The 22670-nt window shown below is 38.5% G+C and overlaps 1 protein-coding gene across 1 annotated transcript; it reads left to right on the top strand.

Annotated features, from left to right (window-relative positions):
• The first annotated feature begins 1051 nt into the window (after window positions 1–1051).
• SLC40A1 (solute carrier family 40 member 1) lies at window positions 1052–21295 on the top strand. Its single transcript, XM_019022640.4, has 8 exons — window positions 1052–1520; window positions 2058–2125; window positions 6627–6786; window positions 9000–9115; window positions 10123–10249; window positions 16284–16529; window positions 17656–18297; window positions 19689–21295. The coding sequence occupies exons 1-8, from the start codon at window positions 1478–1480 to the stop codon at window positions 20000–20002; spliced, it is 1716 nt and encodes a 571-aa protein (XP_018878185.3). The 5' UTR covers window positions 1052–1477; the 3' UTR covers window positions 20003–21295.
• The last annotated feature ends 1375 nt before the right edge of the window (window positions 21296–22670 follow it).

Genomic DNA, 22670 nt, shown 5'->3' with positions numbered 1-22670 from the left:
GGATCCACTCCCAGGGTTTTGGTGAGATTAAGAAGGGTAAGGTAACCTACTGGCAAAAGGGGCTGGTATGCCCCAGGGGTTGGTTTGGCACAGCAGGATTAAAACGAAGTCAACCAAGGCTAGAGTCTGGTGTTCTTTAGTCATTCACCTCACCCTCCAGGCCACCGAATGGCTTTATCTGGACAGGGACAGATCCAGGGACACAACTGGGATAACCGGTATTCCTGGTAAGCCTGTCACTGGGGCATTTGGAGGTTAGGTGGGGAAGGGACGCGCGCGTGGGGGCGGGGTGAGAGGGTACAGAGGGAGAAGGAATGATGGTGAAGGGCTTGCTGGGGCTGCAGCATCCTCATTCTGTCTCCAGGACGGATTTGGAAGCCCCAGTTTGGGGATACGGGTAGGTCTGTAACTCGCTGCGGGACTTCACCTTTGCAAGCCTCCGTTTGCTCCTCTCAAGAGGGATGGACTCTGATCTTTGCGCCCCCTTCCTGTCCTTTGATTCTGGTTCTTTGAGGGAAGCCCTGCTATGCAGTCCGGGGAAGGAAAGGCATTCTCTGCCGCAGGCGGGCCGGAATGGGACGGCCAGGAAAGCGGCCTCTGTGGCATGAATTATATTTATTTAGATACCTGTATTAAAAATTATTTTCGTTAAAAAAGGAATCCCCACCCACCAAGCTCGGGCTGGAGCTTTGCACTGCGACCGTCCGGCGGCCGCCCTTTCCCTGAACGGCGGGGTAGCCGGTGCACAGCGCTTTCTTCCAGCACCTGACGCTTAGTTTCGCGCAGAATCTCCCTACGCCGCCCCGCTGGCTCCACGCGCCTTCCTCCTTTTCCCAGCCCCACGGCCGCCCCCCGAGGTTGCCCTCGCGGCTTCCCGGAGAGCAGGAAAACCCGGGGAGTGGAACAGGTCGAAGCGAAGGTCCCCGCAAGCCACGCAAGGTGTCTGCGGCCGGTTGGACGCTGGCGCCCGGGGCGGGCGACTCCTCCGGGCAAGGGCGCGGGGACGGCCCGGCGCGCAGGGTTGACGGGAGCTCGTCTCGCGCCGCGGGGACGCCCGGGCGGCCTTGAAGGGGACGGGGCGGCCCCAGTCGGAGGTCGCAGGGAGCTCCGCCCCCGACTCGGTATAAGAGCTGGGCCCGGCCCACGGCGGCGGCGGCGGCGGCGGTGGAGAGAGCTGGCTCAGGGCGTCCGCTAGGCTCGGACGACCTGCTGAGCCTCCCAAACCGCTTCCATAAGGCTTTGCCTTTCCAACTTCAGCTACAGTGTTAGCTAAGTTTGGAAAGAAGGAAAAAAGAAAATCCCTGGGCCCCTTTTCTTTTGTTCTTTGCCAAAGTCGTCGTTGTAGTCTTTTTGCCCAAGGCTGTTGTGTTTTTAGAGGTGCTATCTCCAGTTCCTTGCACTCCTGTTAACAAGCACCTCAGCGAGAGCAGCAGCAGCGATAGCAGCCGCAGAAGAGCCAGCGGGGTCGCCTAGTGTCATGACCAGGGCGGGAGATCACAACCGCCAGAGAGGATGCTGTGGTGAGTGGCGTTGACCGAATGCATATGGTGGAAACCCAGGTGGGGCTTTGGAGACAAGCAACTCTACACGAGTTCTGGAGGAATGTGGCTCTGCTGTGAACCATAGCTTTGTAAAAAGATCCTTTGACTCATATTTGGTGGACGTTAAGGAAGAAAGGAAATTCAGGGTGTGGGAAAAGGGGTTTGCACGCAGGCACGGATGGAGTAGATTGGGCAGTTTGGATTGCCTTGTGTAAAAAAGAAACAAAACAAACAAACCAACCAACCCAAAAAAGAATGCTGAAACAAGAGTTTCTTCACTGTATGTGAAATGTGAAGTTGGGCAGTTATTGACTAGGTCAATAACTGAATTTAGTGAATGGTATTAAGTGAACGAAATACATCGGTTCATAGGTAACTTGATAAAATGTACGTGGTTTGTCCTGCAAAGTAGTTTTTAATAATCATGTTCTAATAAGATCAAATGGATAAGCATTCTGCCCTCAGCTCATTAAGTGACTACCATCGCTTTTTCTCACCCCGCCTGTGTCTTTGCAGGATCCTTGGCCGACTACCTGACCTCTGCAAAATTCCTTCTCTACCTTGGTCATTCTCTCTCTACTTGGGTAAGTGAGAATGCATAGTCTTACAACACAGTTGCGCAATTTTTTATTTCCTTTCGTTCCAGCCAGTTGTATTAAGCCAACTTCCAGTTTTGTCAAGCAGTTAAAGAAATAAATCATCCAAGTACACATGCTTTAATGAAAACGTTATTTACATCGAAGATCTTTCCCCATGAGTGTTAGTTAATGCAACTTAATTATCAGATCATCGTAGTTTATGTAGATAGACAACTATCCAGACAAGATTAACAAGGAAAGGAATATTTGCCTTGTTTTTAAATTGTATGTTGCATTAGTAGCTTTAGTAAATAGACATATCTGCTACAAAAGATGGATGGATGTCTCATATACCTTCTCTTCTTCACATTTTAAAATATTTTGTTTTCTTTTTTTGTTAAAATTTAGTTCCAGCGTGCAGCACCATGAGAATACAATAGAATGGTAGAGTGACTGACTTAAGCTAATAATAACATTCTAAGATTAATTGAAACATAAATGACCCCCAGAACAAATATCTGAGTGACAAAAATTCTGGTCTTTAAAAATGTTATCTATAGTTAGATAAAGTTTGGGGCAATGGAGGCTATCTTAAAATTAATCATCCAATGAATATCAGCAATGGATTTACAGTTTTCCCTCTGACTTTCTAGGTTGTCCTGGAAAAGACGTAGTGTTTCTGTAGATCTGGGCTCCTAAAACTCTCTCCGAAAAATAATAAACTAGAAGGGTGTTAGATATATGTTTAAGGATGATTAGAATCTTTAACATTAAACAATTATTGTTTAAAAGCAATAAATCTGGCTATATTCTGTCCATGGCTCATATGTATTTTAAAAGAATGGAAAGAATTTTGAGAGTAAATTTTTTGAATGTTATTTTCCTTTTAAATTGGAAACTTTTATTGGATCATCCTTAAGACATGGATGGAAACCACTGGAAGAGGAAATCTATACCCAATGCCTTTGAGAAATTGTTAAGCTACATTATTAGTTCTCTAAGAAATAGCAGTTTATAGATGACATTTTAGAAAAGCAAGCTCCTATCTTACCAGAGGCTTACACAAGGGATGACTCTGCAAATACATGTAAACAAAGTGGAATTGGTGTGAGTTTGTTTTAATTCCAACAGCTGATGATGCTAAGTAGAAACCTAGTGAAACAACCCTTAATAAATCAAAAGCAATAGTTTGTTCCCCCAGTTTAATTCAGTAAATATTAAGTATTAATAACAGGTGATGGAAATAGTATCTGAAATTCTCAGCCTGTGGTCTGGCCTTGCTCTTAGAGGAAGAAGATGCCTCTCTTCCAAATTCTGATTATGGTTTATGTGACCTTTGGTTAATAGGTTAGGAGGTCAGATTTGCCAGAAAACCAGTGGCACCGTGGTTGTTCCAGGAGGATATTTTGTCATGTTCATTAAAAGTCCCACAAGAAAGGTGACACATGCTTATCCCAACTTTACAGTAAGTCAAGCAAAGGAAGTTCTCATGAGAAAGTTGGATTAAACAAACAGCAGCAACTACAATCATATAAGGTTTAGTGGATTTTTACTCCTTTCCACTGCAAAGGAGTGCAAAAGAGGAATGTCTCTAACACTAGGTAATTATACTTTTTATGTTTTTTCTCTTGTGTGGCACTCTGCCTGATTTTATTACAACAAAACATTTATGTTTCTGTATTGTGTGTGTGTGTGTATATATTATATATATATGCATTTCCCGTCCCACCCTGCCAAATCATGATTTCTTATGCACTGAACATAGGGGCATTAGAGTAGAAGGTTGCCTCAGTTTAGTTTTGTGTGGGGTTGAATGCCTTTTATTTCTGACTTCATTTCTATCTGCCAGTGGATCAATGCATTTTACTCTATATTATCAAAATACAAGGTAGTGTAAGAAGTGGATCCTGGCTAGGTGCAGTGGCTCATGCCTGTAATCCTAGCACTTTGGGAGGCTGAGGCAGGAGGATTCCTTGAGCCCAGGAGTCTGAGACCAGCCTGGGCAACAAAGGGAGACTCTGTCTCTGCAAAAAAAAATTTTAAAATTAGCCAGGTGTCATGAGACACACCTGTAGTCCCGGCTACTGAGAGGCTGAGGTGGAAGAATTGCTTGAACCCAGGAGTTTGAAGCTGCAGTGAGCTATGATCACACCACTACACTCCAGCCTGGACAACAGAATAAGACCCTGTCTCAAAAAAAAAAAAAAAAAAGTGGATACTATTGTCAAAGAGCTTATAATACAATTTAGTATGGGCTTTAAAAAAGATATCTAATAACAAAAAGATGACAGTGTAAGACAGTGAAAAAGAGGGGCCAGTTGCTTATATCTGATAACATGATCTTACAAACTCTCTCCATTTAAACCCCAATATGTCTGCATTTCTCCAGCCCTCGTTTCCAAGAGGCTCACTTTGCTCATGGAGGCCTTTGTTGCCACCGGCTCCATCCTACTTTATATTTCCTCTTAGCAGCACGTGCCCTGTGCTAGATTTGCTTTTGCTCTGTGCTCACTGGAATGTGAGGTGCATGAAAACCTTTTGTGCGCTGCTGAAGCTCTAGTGTCTGCAAATGTCGGGTACATAGTAGCCACTTAGTAAGTATTAAGTGGATTGAGGACCATGATCATTCATTGACAGTTATTAGGTTTGCCTTCAGCCCTCAGTCCAGTGGGAGTACATGGACACATAAATAGGTCATCCAAGTTTAGTGAGAATTGGTGGGAAGGCAAGAAATGGAAATAAGGAAGGATGGGCACTTGGTCAATATTTACATAGACTTTACCCAAATATTGGGCTTTTTGTAAACATAGAATCTGTTGCTTCTTAAAGCCTAAGCCCGTTGGAAATTGGGGTAACATGAGCAATTTCTTTCTTTCTATCAAAGAGGTGGTATGGCATGCAAGAATAAGCAAGATTCAAAACTTTAATAGCATTTATCTTGATGTCTTGCTTTAGAGGACTCTAAGACAATTAAAAAATACAATAAGAGTAAGAAAAAAAGAAAGAAACAACAGTATTAGAAAAGTGTTTCTTAACCTGTGTGTTAAGAAAGAGAAAACTCGCTGACAGAGGCAACCTATCATTAGGGACATGTGTGTATTTTTGTCTTTTCCTTGGGAGCTATTCAGAGGAGTGGAGATTAGAATAAAGTATCTCCCCTCTCCCTATCCCATTTTATCCTAATCAAATCTACATTTGCTTTTCAGGTTAAAGATTAAGTAACAGTTCCACCCCCCTGCTGTTGTGACAACTCAAAATTACTCCAGACATTGCCAAATGATCCTCGGGGAGGTGGGGTGGGGGTAGGAGAAGCAAAGTCATCTCTAGTTGAGAACTACTGGTCTACACGAAGTTTTTTGTAAATGATTGCTAACATGCATCAATTTAAGTTTTGAATGTATACAATTATTATCTTGGCTTCATTAAATTTTTAAAATCATTTGACATACCAGGATAGTATTTGCTTCTAATACATGGATTTTTTCATGAAGATGTTAACAGACTTTGGGAAGAACTAGGAGTAGAAGTATTTCTGTAGGGTCAAATCTATGAGGCCTGGAATTTGGTTTCCTATAGGGATTCCCAGAAATAAGTTATGATGGAACATGGTTGTCCTCCTTAATGTTAATTTCAGAAGTCAGGGATGGAGCCTAAAATCTCATAATAAGGTCCACTGTAGATTTTTTAAGACATTAATTTGCCTAATTCACTTAAAAGTTTCTGTTAAATCACATTTCACGGTAATGAACTCCAAAATTCCCTATATTCTCCGGAGTTTGTGTGAAGAAATAAGTAGCTTTTTCCCCCTTTCAAAACTCATCTTTATTAAAATGTTAACGTAACTACTTACTTAGGCATTTAAGTTTATTTCTGACATCACTGTTTATGCAGTGCCAGAATTTGCTGTTACTACTCTCCTCTTTCCGATCGCTCCGCTGTTTTATGACTTTCGAATTATGACTTTATGAAATCTCATAGGTTTTAGGATATTAGACATGAAAGAAACCTTGGAGATCATATGGTCCATTCCCATCATTTTACAAATTGGAAAACTGGCTTTTTCTTGATGCTCAAGGTATACTAATGTTTGTGAACTGTACTGTAATTGATTTCTGGTTCAATAGCAAACTACTTTATGCCTCTGCAATCAAGATAGGCAAATTCCAGGCCCCAGGAGAAACCTGACACACAGGAGAACACGTTTTTGTCTCAAAAAGCCATCTTGGGTCTGGAAACTGCATTTTGTTTCTAGAATGAAAAAGAGAATATGCGGTTCATTAATATCATGCCTTTTCAAGTTTACTTAATAATTGGGCAAGAATATTTTCCATTGTGCTGGGATGAATGTTTTAACATCTGAGCAGTATTCAATCTAAGAGTAATTACTGACTTTGAAAGTCTCATAATGTAGCCAGGAAGTGCCCTTTTGATAAGGAAGCAACTTCCTGAGTACAATAGACTAGAAACGAAAAATATTCCATCAAAACATTTTCTCTTTTCATTTAAGGGAGATCGGATGTGGCACTTTGCGGTGTCTGTGTTTCTGGTAGAGCTCTATGGAAACAGCCTCCTTTTGACAGCAGTCTACGGGCTGGTGGTGGCAGGGTCTGTTCTGGTCCTGGGAGCCATCATCGGTGACTGGGTGGACAAGAATGCTAGACTTAAAGGTGAGTGTTGTTATATAATTAAGCCCTTATATTCATGGGAGCAATGCCTGAGCTACCTCTGTAGCAAAGGAAACAACAAACTAGGAGAGAAACAGCCAGGGAATGTCTGCATGCCACACTTGAGGGAGGAGGGCTTAGATGGCACCACCTCTGGATGGAGGGTCCCATGGCTCCCACACAAAGTTGGGATGCCTGGACATTGACCTAATAGATTTTTTTGTATCTTTGGCTGTTCATAAATTTCATATGTTAATGATTAACCTTGTAGCACTTCTCTGAGAACCATGTTAAACATTAAAAGTTTGCTTAACTCAGGCTTCCTAACTGTATCTTGTACTGGAGTCCCTTTAGTGTGATGTTCCTGAGACAGCTTTAACATCTGTTCTTTGGTTACTATGTTTCATGTAAGAGTATGTATAAGGGAATTGAAAACTAAGAATAGCTTCAAGGCAGAATAGTTGAGCCTGGATCACAAAGAGCTGAATTATAAATTTTGTAGGGAAAAAGAAGAAATAATAATGTGTTGATATTTATTCTAAGCATTAGTACTGAAATCATGTCATTTTATACAGGAAAGAAAGTAATTGAGCAATTAAATTTTCCAGTATATAAGGGAAATATGGATGATCATTCAGGGTAAATTTTCTTGAATTGCTCAGTTGATAATGCCAAGACCTGACCATGCCTGTCTTAGATGTTGGCAAAAGACTGAGGTTTCATTCTTTCAGTGCGAGATGACTGCTTCTGGACACAGAGCAACAGGCTTATCAAATTCTAGGACTTGATGCTACTAGGAAAATGGTCAAGGTGAACATATTTCTGTTTTTAGAATGAGTAGACCAGAACACATATAGAAAAAAGTTCTGTAATCTAGAAAAAAATTTACTTCTTTGCATCATTATACATAGGAACACAGGAATATTATACATAGAAACTTTTAATCTAATGATTGTTGAGCACTGCAATCATAGATTAGGAAAGAATATTGAATTGGATGAAGAAAAGTGTGGTAGGATAACAATTTCCCACTTATCCTATATAATCAACTCATACATTACTCTTTATGAAAAATGTTTCCTGATACCTCTGGGCTGAGTTTACCATTTCTTCCTCTGTGTTCCCATGAGGCTTTGTTACCACCTCTGCTCTTACACAGATATAATGATCTGTTCACATATCTTTTCTTCTTCTGGTCTGTAGGGTCCCAAAAGCTAAGAACCTTATTTAGTTGACATCTGATCCTTATCCAGTGAATGAATGCATGAGTGAATGAATGAGTTATATGTTGGGATTTTATATCAGACTGCTTTCAGAAAGCAGTTTATTTTTTCTTGGGTCTTTGATATGACCTTCCAAGCAAGGATGAACTATGTTATCCTTGAAGACAAGAGCTGTAATTATCCCTTACATATGAACTTCATGTTTTCCAAACTGCTTTCATAAGTGTTTTATTTGAGCATCATTATGACCCTATAAAGTAAGGAAGACAGGTATTACCATTCTCACCTTCTAGACGCAGGCATAAGAGATGTTAGGTATCCTGCCCTAGATCATCTGCCTACTGAGTGGCAGAGAAAAGGCTACCAGGTGTCTTTATCTGTCCTTACTCCAACGCTTTATCTATATGGGCGCCTCATGTTAAGAGAATTGCCATCTGTGATGGAAGGGGTAGCTTAGAATTTCGTAGCAGTGGCAAATAGCATTAGTATGCAAAGAAATACACTGCTGCTTTATTCTTGGCAAATTTTTGTGTATCTTTTCTATTTAGGTATACCATATTATCAGATTCAGCCTGCCATGTAGGAGGTTGTAGATTTCATAACTTCCTCTTTAACCTCATACATGTTATTGTTTTACCTTAAGCAACAAAGAGCTGAAATGTGGATCATGTCTATATCATACTACAGCTCCGTTTATGTTAAACTTTCAAGAAGATAAACTAAATGAAAATGTAGTCATTATGATAGACTTCAATGAACAGAGAAACTTGTGGTACTTCATCATTTTGGTTGCATATTTACTGGTCTGGTGTGATCCTCTGGGTCGTATTGGGAGTAGTTGAGGCAGAACTGACTTCAGAAAGGTTTTCTTTTTATCTGGTAATAATTAGGTCTGTGTATTAATGTATTATAGTAGAACAATTATGTGTGGATAAGAACAGTCTCACTGAGACATTTTGATGTAATGTACACTTTCTCTCTTCCTCTGCACAGTGGCCCAAACCTCGCTGGTGGTACAGAATGTTTCAGTCATCCTGTGTGGAATCATCCTGATGATGGTTTTCTTACATAAACATGAGCTTCTGACCATGTACCATGGATGGGTTCTCGTAAGTTCTCAGTGAGATTCTTGATGGCAGAAAATTGAATATCTGGTAGTGGTAAAGGATGAAAATGCTTTGAAGCTATTTTTTTTTTTTTTGCCAGTGTGACCTTTTAATATTGATTTCTGTGTCTACTGTAATATCCCCTATAGTTTGTTTTGTTGTTGTTTTGCCCACAACAGGCACTCATTAAGTATTGTTTGAATTTAAGTTTTGTCCTATTGGTTTTTAATGGCATTTCTAAGAGTTTACTGTAGAATTCAGTTGTTTGTTTTCAGCTTTTTAGTGACCTATACTTTGTTTGTGCTATTTAATAAATGTTATCCATATCGATATTAGTCAGTCTTAATTGCATTCCTCCAATAATAATTGTTACTTCTGTTTGGGAATGTCAACCAGATAACTTTTCATGTTGTGATTTCATAAGAGCTTGATGGAAAAGAGGAGAGGGATGGGGTGTGGTATAAACCATGCATTTGGTGTCATATTGAATCTTCTTGTGTATATGTGGATTGATATTATAGAGTTGCAAAGCCAGGTAGGACTTTAGAAATCTTTGAGCCTATTCCCTTCATTTTATTGAAAAAATTAAGACAAAGTGAACGTTAGTTGATTGCCCATTGTCATGCAACTAGAAGGTGTCAGAACTCTGACTTAAATACAGGTGTTTTCAATTCCCCTTCAACATTCTTTTCAAAGGCAATATTTGTGGGAGAAATGTTGAAAACCACCACTGTGTTAACATTTTATAACTGTATTCACCTGACTATTATAATTTTTGTATTATGTGTACTACAGATGATCTAGATGATACAGGTTAGGACATTATGCCCCTTGACTACTGGTATTCATTCAGTTTCATATCTATAACGTAAAATGATTTCTTATAAATGAAATTAAAATACTTTTTTTTATCATTCCACCAAAGACTATTTTAAACTGCCTTGTTTAGTGACATATGTACAGTGTGGTAAACTGACATTATAACTCATTTTTTTCTTGTCATTCTTTAGACTTCCTGCTATATCCTGATCATCACTATTGCAAATATTGCAAATTTGGCCAGTACTGCTACTGCAATCACAATCCAAAGGGATTGGATTGTTGTTGTTGCAGGAGAAGACAGAAGCAAACTAGCAAGTAATTTGGCTTTCTCTTTCAATGAAATGAGCATGTTAGGATTCACTTTAAATTGGTGGTGATAAATGAGGCTGTAAGCCTTGTATTTTTGTTCTGGGTATTTTTTAAGAATGATAAATTGAAAGCATACTTTTTTTCTTACCTTATTGTCAGTTTTGGTGCTGATTTATCTCACTGTTACGAAGTTAACTTATAGGATAGCTAACTTCTCTTTTATCCTACACAAACTTGGCAAATGGAAAAACTTTTCTTTCCTCTTTTTTTTTTTTTAAATTCAATCAACTTTCTAAATGTTTATACTTAGAACAGTGCAAATCTGACATGAGATTTTACTGTTCATACCTATGAATGTTATTACTGGTGCTTATCAATCATATGGATGTTTTCTCTAAATCAAATGGAAACAATTGTAGGAGAGACTCTAGAAGTTAATTTCTTCCATCTTAAAGTTATAATCTATAATTTTATTACATTATGTACAATGTAATATAATTACTGTTACAAATACCAAAGAAATAGAGGACAGAATATAGTTTTTAAGAAGCTTACCATCTTAGTTGTTCATTGGGAATATAAACAAGTGGTCAAAGAACATCTGAAGAATGCTTACAAAGCAACATGTCCTATTCTGTCAATATTACTTAGGCTCAGAATAACCTCCCTCACTCATTATTGCCTGCCGTCCCCTCATAAGACACACAGACACAATTTGGATTGATAATTACACAGGGGAAAGGAGGAAGGGTACACTTCCCCTACCTGTCAGATCAGCTGAGTCAACTCTGCTGATCACTGAGATAATGGGTATAACAAACACATTGCCCAACTGTCCTGACAGACAAGTAAACCATTCGTGATGACTTAAATGGCATATCCCAGGATACAGAAGGCAAGATTATGTGCTGGGGTTAGCAAGCAGCTTTGTTTGGACCATTTGGTTAAAAAAAAAGTTAGAAAGGAGGGGTGAGTGAAGGAGAACAAAGTCTGTGGAAGGTCTAGAAGAAGAATTTGCCTGAATCATCACTTTGCGGTTGCAGTATTATTATTGAGTTAGAAATTCCACAGTGATTGATTTAAAGGATGGTGTGTATGTAAGATGAATTTAGCATGTGTGAATCTGTATCACAGGAAATTCTCTCTGGAGCTAAAATCATGATTCTCATTTACTTTTCTTCCTGTGATCATTTATAATGAGGAATAATTTCATGTCTTTTTTGTCACATTGAACTAGATGATAAGGCTTTGTCTTTTTTTGTTTACTTTCTCTTTTTAACAAAGTACTTAAAGCATGTAAAATATATCCATGTTTTAAAATTCAAAGGGTACAAAAGGATATATTTTGACAATAGATCACACATATATTTGTTGGGATATACTTAGAGAAGAAAGTTGACTTTTACAATGATTATTCTGTGATTTGTGCAGCAGCTATAGATAAAATGAAAATAAAATAAAATTATTTTCATTCACTTAACTGATTTTAACTAACTCATTTGACTCTGCAAAGTCTGAAATATGAAAAAGAAAGTTAGCCAGAATCTTTAACTTGTCCTAATATGTATATATACACACACATATATATACACACATATATATACACACTTACATATATATATACGTGTATATATATATACATACATATATACGTGTATATATATATGCATACATATATATACACACATCATATAAATATAAGTTCAAACATGCCACATAACTCTGTGGGATTTTTCTATGAAGTGATGTCCAAGAATAACAACAAAAATATGACTGGTCGTTTCTCAGCTGTCTGTCTTTATATTATGAATTATTGCAGAGTGGAAGAATCTAGGCTATTCAGTCTTTTTCTAACTTTCTGATGTTTTTCAAGTAGGAAAGGAAGTGAGATGTTTGTTGAACTCTTGTCCACTCTACATTAGCTTTTAGTAAGTGGTGCTCTTTCACATCCAGCCAGCAGTGTGGGCTGGTGGACTAGTGAAGGAAAACTTTCTGCATGTTTCAAAACAGGAAACAGAAACTTCTTTAGTTCTGAAGGTCAGCAAGTATCTAATTGTGGATTTTTTGTGCCATTTCTGCTATTGCAGAGTTAAAGGAGAACAGAGAAAAAGGAGGAGGATAAAGGAAAAATGGGAAAAAGAAGGGGGAAAGTGCATCTAGAAGGGACTCCACCTGCTGCCTTGGGTTCCTATGAGGTTGTGTCTCTTATACACAGACCCACCTACTCCAGGCAGGAAGGATTTGTGTTTATGCAGGCTGATTTTTGAGGTTGTGGCAAAGAAACCCAGGTAGGGGCCTAGGCCAGGAAGGCTTCACCTGTTTGTGATATGTTTAGAGGGTGAAAGGGGAGGGGTATGCCCATGAAAAGTAAAAGTTGTGAGCTGGATGCTGATTGCTCCCATTTCCTCATCACAGTGTTTCTTAATTTTAGAGATTGTTTTAAAACTAGAAGCTGTATCACTGAGGGTAAAAGAAAAGGAGGAATTTTCCTTGCCAAGGTTAAAAAGTTTTAGAATTTCAGTGGCATCAGGCCAAAATACAGCAGTCATTATCCAGTTTGGAAAGTTCCAGAAAAGGTGGTTTATTTTTCTCATGAATACTGCTAACCAGTTAACTAATTTAGGTACTTTCTAGGTGCTTGATTTAGCACAGTGTTTTACGGTAACATTCTCTTGTGCCACGTTTGAATCTTACTTCCTTTTCCCAGGCTTTTTAACTCCATCTATTGCTTTTTTTCCTCCTCCATTTCTTTTGAGGATCACTCTTTATTAGTATCTTCTGAGATTTTTCTTGCCCATCATGCTAAAAAGTAATCTGCCAGTTAGCTTGATCAAGTATGGCAGATAAATTTTGTGTTTGTGTGGTATTGATTAAAAATCGATTTCATATATGAAGTAGACAAAACTGCTAGGAAATTAAAAAAAATTTTTCTTCTATGGATGTAATATACCCATTATAATAGAAGTAGTTATTTAATGTCATGTTCTGTGCCACAGCTGTAGCTGAGAACAGTTAAATTGGAATCAAATCAACACATATTTGTGTGCTTATGTAAGACTAAATATAAATTGGTAAAGAGCGTATATTTGCATGTTCATAAGACTGATTCTTTTCTAGCCTGCTACCAGTAAGATGATTAAGTCTTTTTTTTTTTTTTTTGAGACGGAGTCTCGCTTTGTCAGCCAGGCTGGAGTGCAGTGGCACAATCTCAACTCACTGCAAGCTCTGCCTCCTGGGTTCACGCCCTTCTCCTGCCTCAGCCTCCCGAGTAGCTGTGACTACAGGCGCCCGCTACCATGCCCGGCTAATTTTTTTGTATTTTTAGTAGAGACAGGGTTTCACTGTGTTAGCCAGGATGGTCTTGATCTCCTGACCTCGTGATCCACTCGCCTCGGCCTCCCAAAGTGCTGGGATTACAAGCGTGGGCCACTGCACGCGGCCTGAGTCTTTTTTTTTTTTTTTTTTTTATCCATTCTGCATCAGAAAAATAAATGCTGTTTTTTAATACAACATTTCTGCTGACACCTACATATTATTAACTTTCTAAGTATAATATAAAAGATGGAAATTGGTGACACTGGGAAGCTCTGTGAGCTCTTAAAAACTGAAGTAGTGAAAGGGTAAGAAATAATTTTAACTAAAATAATTTGTTGTTGTCATTCTGGGACTTTAAGATTCAAATATATGTTTTCTTTAGTTACTTGCTTTTTGGATTCCAATTATTGAGTTATTTGGATAAATTCCACACTTCTCTGTTGGCATATGAGTTGGAAACTTATTAGTTAGTGGAAGGCAGATGGTAGTGAAACCTCTGCGGTGGCAGTCAAGTGTAAGATCAATGAAGGCTGCCTTTGCCTCTCAAGTGAAAGGTGAAATATGTCAAAGTTCTCCTGTTATCATATATGCAATATATACTCATAGGGCTAATTGGAAAGCAATTGAGGACCAGGAAGAATTACAGAAGGAATAAAGACAATCTTCTGTTAATGTACTTCTTCGTCACGTATTGTTTTTCTGTTAAGGTGACCCAAATGATTGCTTAAGACTTGTCTCACTAATTTTCACTCTGTTCTGTGAGACAGGAAGTGAAAAAGTAGATCACTTTCTTCACTTTCTTTTTGTCCTAAAACTTTTGGTTTTATTTTATTTTAATTAATTTTTTATACTGACACATAATTGTGCTTATTATGGAGTACATAGTGACGTTGTGATGAGATGAGATGGAGATACATCTCCATCATCTCAAACATGTATCATTTCTTTGTGTTGGACATTTTTTTAACTTCCTCTTTATTTATTTTGTCCTCCACTCTGACTCAGGAATACATTCCCGTAGTCAAACTCTAGACTTTGTTATCACCACTAAATTCTCTCCTCCCATAATCTCAGTCTTAGGCATCCATATCTTGAGAAATCACCTTCTGTCTTTCCACCAACTTCTTCACTACCACAGCCTCAACAATCCATGTGGTTGGCACCTACAAACCATTCATTCCACTGCCTTTTCACTGTCCATGACCTCTCTCTTGTCTCTTTCTTACCCAGCTTAAAATTCAAGGCCAGTCATGATTATATGATCATCTCTTGGCATATACCCTCAGCTCAGTTGGCCCCCTCTCATTTTGTCACTTTTGTTTGGTAAGACTGTGGTTAAACCCAACTTTCCACAGTAGAGCATGGCTGGAAAAAAATGCACGAACTTGCTCAGCATTCTCACTTGAGGTTCAGGGCCACAGAGTTGGTCCTTTCATGCTTCCAGATAATCACACTTTTTTCTCTGATTCTTTCCTTCTCCACTTTCCTAGAGGACCATTCACAGTTGTTCCTCCTCTCTCATCACATGTTCAAGTCCTCCTCCCCCATCCTCACTTTCGTCAATGACCTGGCTTTGTATTTTGCTGAGAAAATGGAATAAATGAGAAGAAAGCTTCCATGTGATTCCACCATCACGTCTCTCTTCCTACCTGTACCTGAAGCCATATATGTGGTCTCTACTCTTGTTACTATTGATGAATTGTGTTCCTGTCTAAGAACAACTCCTTCAGTTATGCGGTAGATTCAGATTACATCCCTTATCTACTGTATCATTCCAGGCAGCACATAATCCTGCTCTAATTTTGCTCCTCTTAAAAATCCCTATCTTTAGCACACTTCCTTCTCTGCTACTCTATTTCTTTGTTCTTCTTTTTGTCAAAACATATCCAAAAGACTTGTCTATTTCCAATTCCATTTTTTGGGCAGTACGTTGCTTTCCATAAGGCCATGGGAAGCATTCACATTGTGCTCCAGGGTATGACTCACTGAAAATACAAATGGTGTCCCCTGGGGTTGGCACCAGTCTCTTAAATCAGCTTTATTCAGGCATTGCCCTTATCGTTCTCCTTTTTTTGAGGTCTCCAGAATCTCTCTTGTGACCAAGCTAGTGTTTCTTTTCAGTGCTTCTCGTTGCTGTGATGCTCTTCTTTTCAGTGATCCTCTGACCTCGCCTTATTTAGAACATTCCCCTGAGCACTCTCTGCCCTTTTGCTGCATTACTTTTCACCATAGTATTTAATAAACATCTGACATATGCAGTGTTTGTGTGTGTATACACACACACACACACACACACACACACACATGCTTGTTGATTTATTGTCTTTTCTTTCCTGTGAGAATATAAACTCTGTGAAGACAGGGAAGGATGTTACTTTTCTTTATACTGTTAAGAATTGTTGAGAATAATGACTAGCTTATAATAGGCATTTAAGATATATTTGTTGAAAAAAATGAATGTAGAGTCACTGCTGTATTCATTTTAAAAAGCTATTAGACTGATTTATGCAATTCCAAGGGGATCATCATTTTTGAGGCAAATTTAGTGGGACTTGACCCAAACAACAAATATTTTTCCAACAAAATGTCTTTCTTACAAATGTACTTTTAGAAAACCACATTTTAGGAATCTATACTCTTGGTTTACAGCTTCGTATTGTGTAAATGGGCAGTCTCTCTTTGATGGGTTTGCACACTTACCTGCCTCTTTCACCTGCCTCTCTAGATATGAATGCCACAATACGAAGGATTGACCAGTTAACCAACATCTTAGCCCCCATGGCTGTTGGCCAGATTATGACATTTGGCTCCCCAGTCATCGGCTGTGGCTTTATTTCGGGATGGAACTTGGTATCCATGTGCGTGGAGTATGTTCTGCTCTGGAAGGTTTACCAGAAAACCCCAGCTCTAGCTGTGAAAGCTGGTCTTAAAGAAGAGGAAACTGAGTTGAAACAGCTGAATTTACACAAAGGTAAACTGAACACAATGATTGCTCCTTTTGTTCTCATGTTCAGACCTTAAATGTTGGTGAAGATCAAAACTATTTTGAATTTGTATCAGGTTTTATTACCAGTGGGGGCCGGATGAGGTTAAATATATCACTTTGGTAGACGAGGCAAGAGCAGGCTTTTGAGGATCTAGGGAAAAACTCCAGGTTGAATCTGGTGGGGTTGGAATGGGTCCCCTAGCCCTCTTCCTTGATGTGAGCAGTAGTTATAGAGGTTCAATTACTTGAGAGATAGCTGGGCAAAGCTAAGTCATAGGACTGGGAAAAAATGTGGGGAAAAAAAGAGAATGAGAGAATCCCTTGGACTCTGTGAGGAGGGAGTTATGTGGTCATTTGTAGGACAGTGGAAGGGAGTGAGGACACAAAGATGGGTATTTCACTGGAGAAGAGGACGCTGGGCTTCTGGGTAAATGGAATCTTTTATCCAGCTCTGCAGGGACCCCGAAAATAATATGCTGGTTGTTTTTTGTTTTTTTGAGACAGAGTCTCGCTCTGTCGCCCAGGCTGGAGTGCAGTGGCGTGATCTTGGCTCACTGCAAGCTCTGCCTCCTGGGTTCACGCCATTCTCCTGCCTCAGCCTCCCAAGTAGCTGGGATTGCAGGCACCCATCACCACACCCAGCTAATTTTTTGTATTTTTAGTAGAGACGGGGTTTCACCATGTTAGCCAGGATGGTCTCGATCTCCTGACCTCATGATCTGCCCACCTCGGCCTCCCAAAGTGCTGGGATTACAGGTGTGAGCCACCGTGCCTGGCCAATACACTGTGTTTTCTTAGACAATTTTTATATTTTATCTGGTGAGTTTTCCTGCTGTTTACTTTGGTGGGAGTATAATTTCTAAGAGCAAGAGAGAGAGAGAAAAAAAAGAGGAATAGATCAATAGTATTTTGTTTATTTAATAAAAATGACACTTGATGATTATTCCTTGGCTGGAATTCTTAGATTATTAGTAAAAGAAAATACATATTATAATGTCTAACCAAGGGTACCCATTGGGAAGGGGAATAGAAGGAAAAAAAGTACTATTAATAATTGGCTTTTATTTCTGCATGTCCTCCCCAACAAAATAATGGTATCTTTTCTTAACAGATACTGAGCCAAAACCCCTGGAGGGAACTCATCTAATGGGTGTGAAAGACTCTAACATCCATGAGCTTGAACATGAGCAAGAGCCTACTTGTGCCTCCCAGATGGCTGAGCCCTTCCGTACCTTCCGAGATGGATGGGTCTCCTACTACAACCAGCCTGTGTTTCTGGCTGGCATGGGTCTTGCTTTCCTTTATATGACTGTCCTGGGCTTTGACTGCATCACCACAGGGTACGCCTACACTCAGGGACTGAGTGGTTCCATCCTCAGTATTTTGATGGGAGCATCAGCTATAACTGGAATAATGGGAACTGTAGCTTTTACTTGGCTACGTCGAAAATGTGGTTTGGTTCGGACAGGTCTGATCTCAGGAATGGCACAGCTTTCCTGTTTGATCTTGTGTGTGATCTCTGTATTCATGCCTGGAAGCCCCCTGGACTTGTCCGTTTCTCCTTTTGAAGATATCCGATCAAGGTTCATTCAAGGAGAGTCAATTACACCTACCAAGATACCTGAAATTACAACTGAAATATACATGTCTAATGGGTCTAATTCTGCTAATATTGTCCCGGAGACAAGTCCTGAATCTGTGCCCATAATCTCCGTCAGTCTGCTGTTTGCAGGCGTCATTGCTGCTAGAATCGGTAAGAAATCTCTTTTTATATATTAATGAACTAAAGTGTCTTTTTGTAATGTAGGTTCAGAGAATCCATTAATAAATGATCTGAAATGTTCCCTAAATGTTCATTTAAGCAAAATCCACTATTACGAAATTTTTATTTTACTTATTTATACTTTATATTTATTGTGTTTTATATTTTATTTTATAGTTTGAAAACCTGTATTTGTTTACTTTATTATATACATATACTTAAAACATGGTTCAGGCTTGAAAATAATTTTTTCTAAATGAATATCTTAAATATTACTTTTTTTTTTTTTTTTTTTTTTGAGATCAGGATCTTGCTCTGTTACCCAGGCTGGAGTGCCGTGGTGCAGTCACAGCTCACTGCAGCCTCGACCTCCTGGGATCAAGCAGTCCTCCTGCCTCAGTCCCCCAAGTAGCTGGGACTACAGCCATGTGCCACCATACCCGGCTAATTTTTGTATGTTTTGTAGAGATGGGGTTTTGCCATGTTGCCGAAGGTGGTCTTGAATTACTGAGCTCAAGTGATTACTTTTTAAATGTAATTTAATTTATAAAAGATATTAGCTATATTAATTATACTGCCATCTAGTAGAGTCTTGATACTGCAATAACCTTAACAAAAAAACTGTAGTTTAGAAAATATTCCCATAGGGCAACACTAAAAAGGTAATGTTTTTGGCTTTAAAAGAAGATGTGAAAGTGATAAAAAAAATCCTCCAAAGGTCTTCTCTAGCCAATATGTATTTATTATATAGTTTGCCACACAAATGGATTTTATAGCCCTGGAAGGAAACATAAAGACTTCTTACAAAGCAAAATTTAAGTAATAATTAATAGAGTACTGATGAATTATCTCTGAATTCACTCTTGAAATGAAACTGTTTTTATCTTGTGATACAAAACAGTTCATTAGTTTATTGAAGATATTAATTTCCAGGCAAGACAGCTTTATTGTTTGGGCTTTAGAACTCTAGCAGTAATATAACAATGGTTTAAAGTTTCCTTACACTTTAACCATAACCATTAATTAGGTCATTTGAAACTTAAAAAATACTAGTACTTATACTGTAATAGGATTTATTATGTCTCTGATTTCAAAGTTTTGTTTTTGTAGTATGAATAATCACAGAAAAACAGAACTAAGAAGTTTGTAGATTAGACTTCTTTTTGTCTGATGACTGTAAAAATCATTTATTGAGGCCACTAATAACCCAATATTTATTTATGAAAAATAATTCTTAAGGCAAGGCTATGGTGTATTTAAGGTGACTTAAAGACAGTCAGGCTAAAATGTATATTTTGCATAAGTCAACAGATTTTTATCTGTAATTTGAAATGTATGCCTGTAAACTAAAATCTAATCTTTAAAAAAATATTTTATTATAGGTCTTTGGTCCTTTGATTTAACTGTGACACAGTTGCTGCAAGAAAATGTAATTGAATCTGAAAGAGGCATTATAAATGGTGTACAGAACTCCATGAACTATCTTCTTGATCTTCTGCATTTCATCATGGTCATCCTGGCTCCAAATCCTGAAGCTTTTGGCTTGCTCGTATTGATTTCAGTCTCCTTTGTGGCAATGGGCCACATTATGTATTTCCGATTTGCCCAAAATACTCTGGGAAACAAGCTCTTTGCTTGCGGTCCTGATGCAAAAGAAGTTAGGAAGGAAAATCAAGCAAATACATCTGTTGTTTGAGACAGTTTAACTGTTGCTATCCTGTTACTAGATTATATAGAGCACATGTGCTTATTTTGTACTGCAGAATTCCAATAAATGGCTGGGTGTTTTGCTCTGTTTTTACCACAGCTGTGCCTTGAGGACTAAAAGCTGTTTAGGAAACCTAAGTCAGCAGAAATTAACTGATTAATTTCCCTTATGTTGAGGCATGGAAAAAAAATTGGAAAAGAAAAACTCAGTTTAAATACGGAGACTATAATGATAACACTGAATTCCCCTATTTCTCATGAGTAGATACAATCTTACATAAAAGAGTGGTTAGTCACGTGAATTCAGTTATCATTTGACAGATTCTTATCTGTACTAGAATTCAGATATGTCAGTTTTCTGCAAAACTCACTCTTGTTCAAGACTAGCTAATTTATTTTTTTGCATCTTATTTAGTTATTTTTAAAAACAAATTCTTCAAGTATGAAGACTAAATTTTGATAACTAATATTATCCTTATTGATCCTATTGATCTTAAGGTATTTACATGTAAGTGGAAAAACAAAACACTTAACTAGAATTCTCTAATAAGGTTTATGGTTTAGCTTAAAGAGCACCTTTGTATTTTTATTATCAGATGGGGCAACATATTGTATGAAGCATATGTAGCACTTCACAGCATGGTTATCATGTAAGCTGCAGGTAGAAGCAAAGCTGTAAAGTAGATTTATCACACAATGACTGCATACAGACTTCAAATATGTCAATAGTTTGGTCATAGAACCTAGAAGCCAAAAGCCACACAGAAGGGCAAGAATCCCAATTTAACTCATGTTATCATCATTAGTGATCTGTGTTGTAGAACATGAGGGTGTAAGCCTTCAGCCTGGCAAGTTACATGTAGAAAGCCCACACTTGTGAAGGTTTTGTTTTACAAATCACTTGATTTAACACACTCAGGTAGAATATTTTTATTTTTACTGTTTTATACCCAGAAGTTATTTCTACATTGTTCTACAGCAAGAATATTCATAAAAGTATCCCTTTCAAATGCCTTTGAGAAGAATAGAAGAAAAAAAAGTTTGTATATATTTTAAAAAATTGTTTTAAAAGTCAGTTTGCAACATGTCTGTACCAAGATGGTACTTTGCCTTAACCGTTTATATGCACTTTCATGGAGACTGCAATACGTTGCTATGAGCACTTTCTTTATCCTTGGAGTTTAATCCTTTGCTTCATCTTTCTACAGTATGACATAATGATTTGCTATGTTGTAAAATCTTTGTAAAAAATTTCTATATAAAAATATTTTGAAAATCTTAATTTTTCCTGAATTCTGTTCCCCAATTATTTAACAAGGCTTTTGTTACAGAACATCTGTTTTGGGTAACTTGTTTTTCTCTATAAAGGGCTACAGTGTCATGATTTTTAGTGTTATCTCCCTGTTCATATTTCTAGTTTATGGTTTACTGGATAAAAGTGTAGTAAACATGAGGCCCAGCACTCTTTCTTTGACTTTGAATATGTCACACTAAGCACTTTTAAGTTCTCACTTCTATTTTCCCTTCTGTAAATTGGAAATGATAGTAAAAAACAACCCTACCTACCTTTCGACTTTCCTGGTTGAATAAAATAAGAGAAACCATGTGGAATTACTTAGTGAACTACAAGACAAGGCAGCATTTTTACTAGAGGTTGGACCTTAGTAATGACGGGGAGCTGAGGAGAGATGTCTGCTGCCTCTAGAGAGAGTAGAGCCACATTCTACATAAAGGAAACATTTACTGGGGACTTGATCTAAACTGTTATCAGTCGTAGGGATGCAGACTGGACTCAGACATAGTTGATCAGAGCCTCCTTTCCTTTCTCCTAAAATTGAGAACTTGAGAGCATTTGGCATCGCCCTGCAGCTACTGATCTGTTCATGATGTTTGTGCAAACTAGATGCCTCTGTTAGGTTTGGCTGCTGTCTTGAACTGGCTCTCTGCTCCCTCCCACAGGGGTCAAGGCTGGGATTGAAGATCTGTCCTGAATGTTTGCAGCTGTAACTGAAGGCCTATGACCTTGAAAAATGAACAGAACCACATTAGCAAGGGGAGGCCTCAGCTCTTAATATGGGCATTTTGCCATTCTGTGCATCTAGTGAGAGAGGCCCTGTGTAGGAAGAAGAAGCATGGAGTTGAAGAGTTAATAGGAATTTTTACAGCTGCTGCTCTTACCTTTGCAGACTACTGCTCAGAGCAGGAAGAGGAAGGAAGTGGAAAAGAATCACTGCTGGTCTGGACAGCCTTTGTTGTTTACTTCCTCAGACCACAGAAGTAGGGCAGGGGTAGGTGACCTGTGTGGCTGTGTTATGGGGGTGCTTCTAAATATGGGGTCAAACTCAAATAACTGCAGAGCCAATTAGGTCATTAAAATGAATGAAATAGATGTGAAATAGGAAAATATTTGTTTTATATGTAATTGCATTTTACAAAAGTATTTAATTTTATTCCCACTTAAAAACAAATTCATTAGATTTTTTTTCCTGCTTTTCTCTGTTGCAGGCTTCTTACAGTTATTAAGTTGGTTCTTTCAGCATACACACCCTTTGTTTGCATATTAAACATAGGTAAATCATCTTCATTTCTATAAAGAAATATCCCCCTTTTTTGGAAACATCTGGCTTGCTTGATTTTTTTTTTCCTTTTTCCCTACC

The sequence above is a fragment of the Gorilla gorilla genome, chromosome 11 (assembly GCF_029281585.2).
Source record: "Gorilla gorilla gorilla isolate KB3781 chromosome 11, NHGRI_mGorGor1-v2.1_pri, whole genome shotgun sequence".
Classification (NCBI taxonomy): Eukaryota; Metazoa; Chordata; class Mammalia; order Primates; family Hominidae; genus Gorilla; species Gorilla gorilla.
This window is presented reverse-complemented; position numbering and strand designations above follow the sequence as displayed.

Excerpts from the sequence above, each read along its gene's own strand:
- SLC40A1 (XM_019022640.4), top strand. The coding sequence starts at position 1,478 with ATGACCAGGGCGGGAGATCACAACCGCCAGAGAGGATGCTGTG. Across the intron at positions 1,521-2,057 it reads CCGCCAGAGAGGATGCTGTG|GATCCTTGGCCGACTACCTG; the intron begins GTGAGTGGCGTT and ends GTGTCTTTGCAG. Across the intron at positions 2,126-6,626 it reads GTCATTCTCTCTCTACTTGG|GGAGATCGGATGTGGCACTT; the intron begins GTAAGTGAGAAT and ends TTTTCATTTAAG.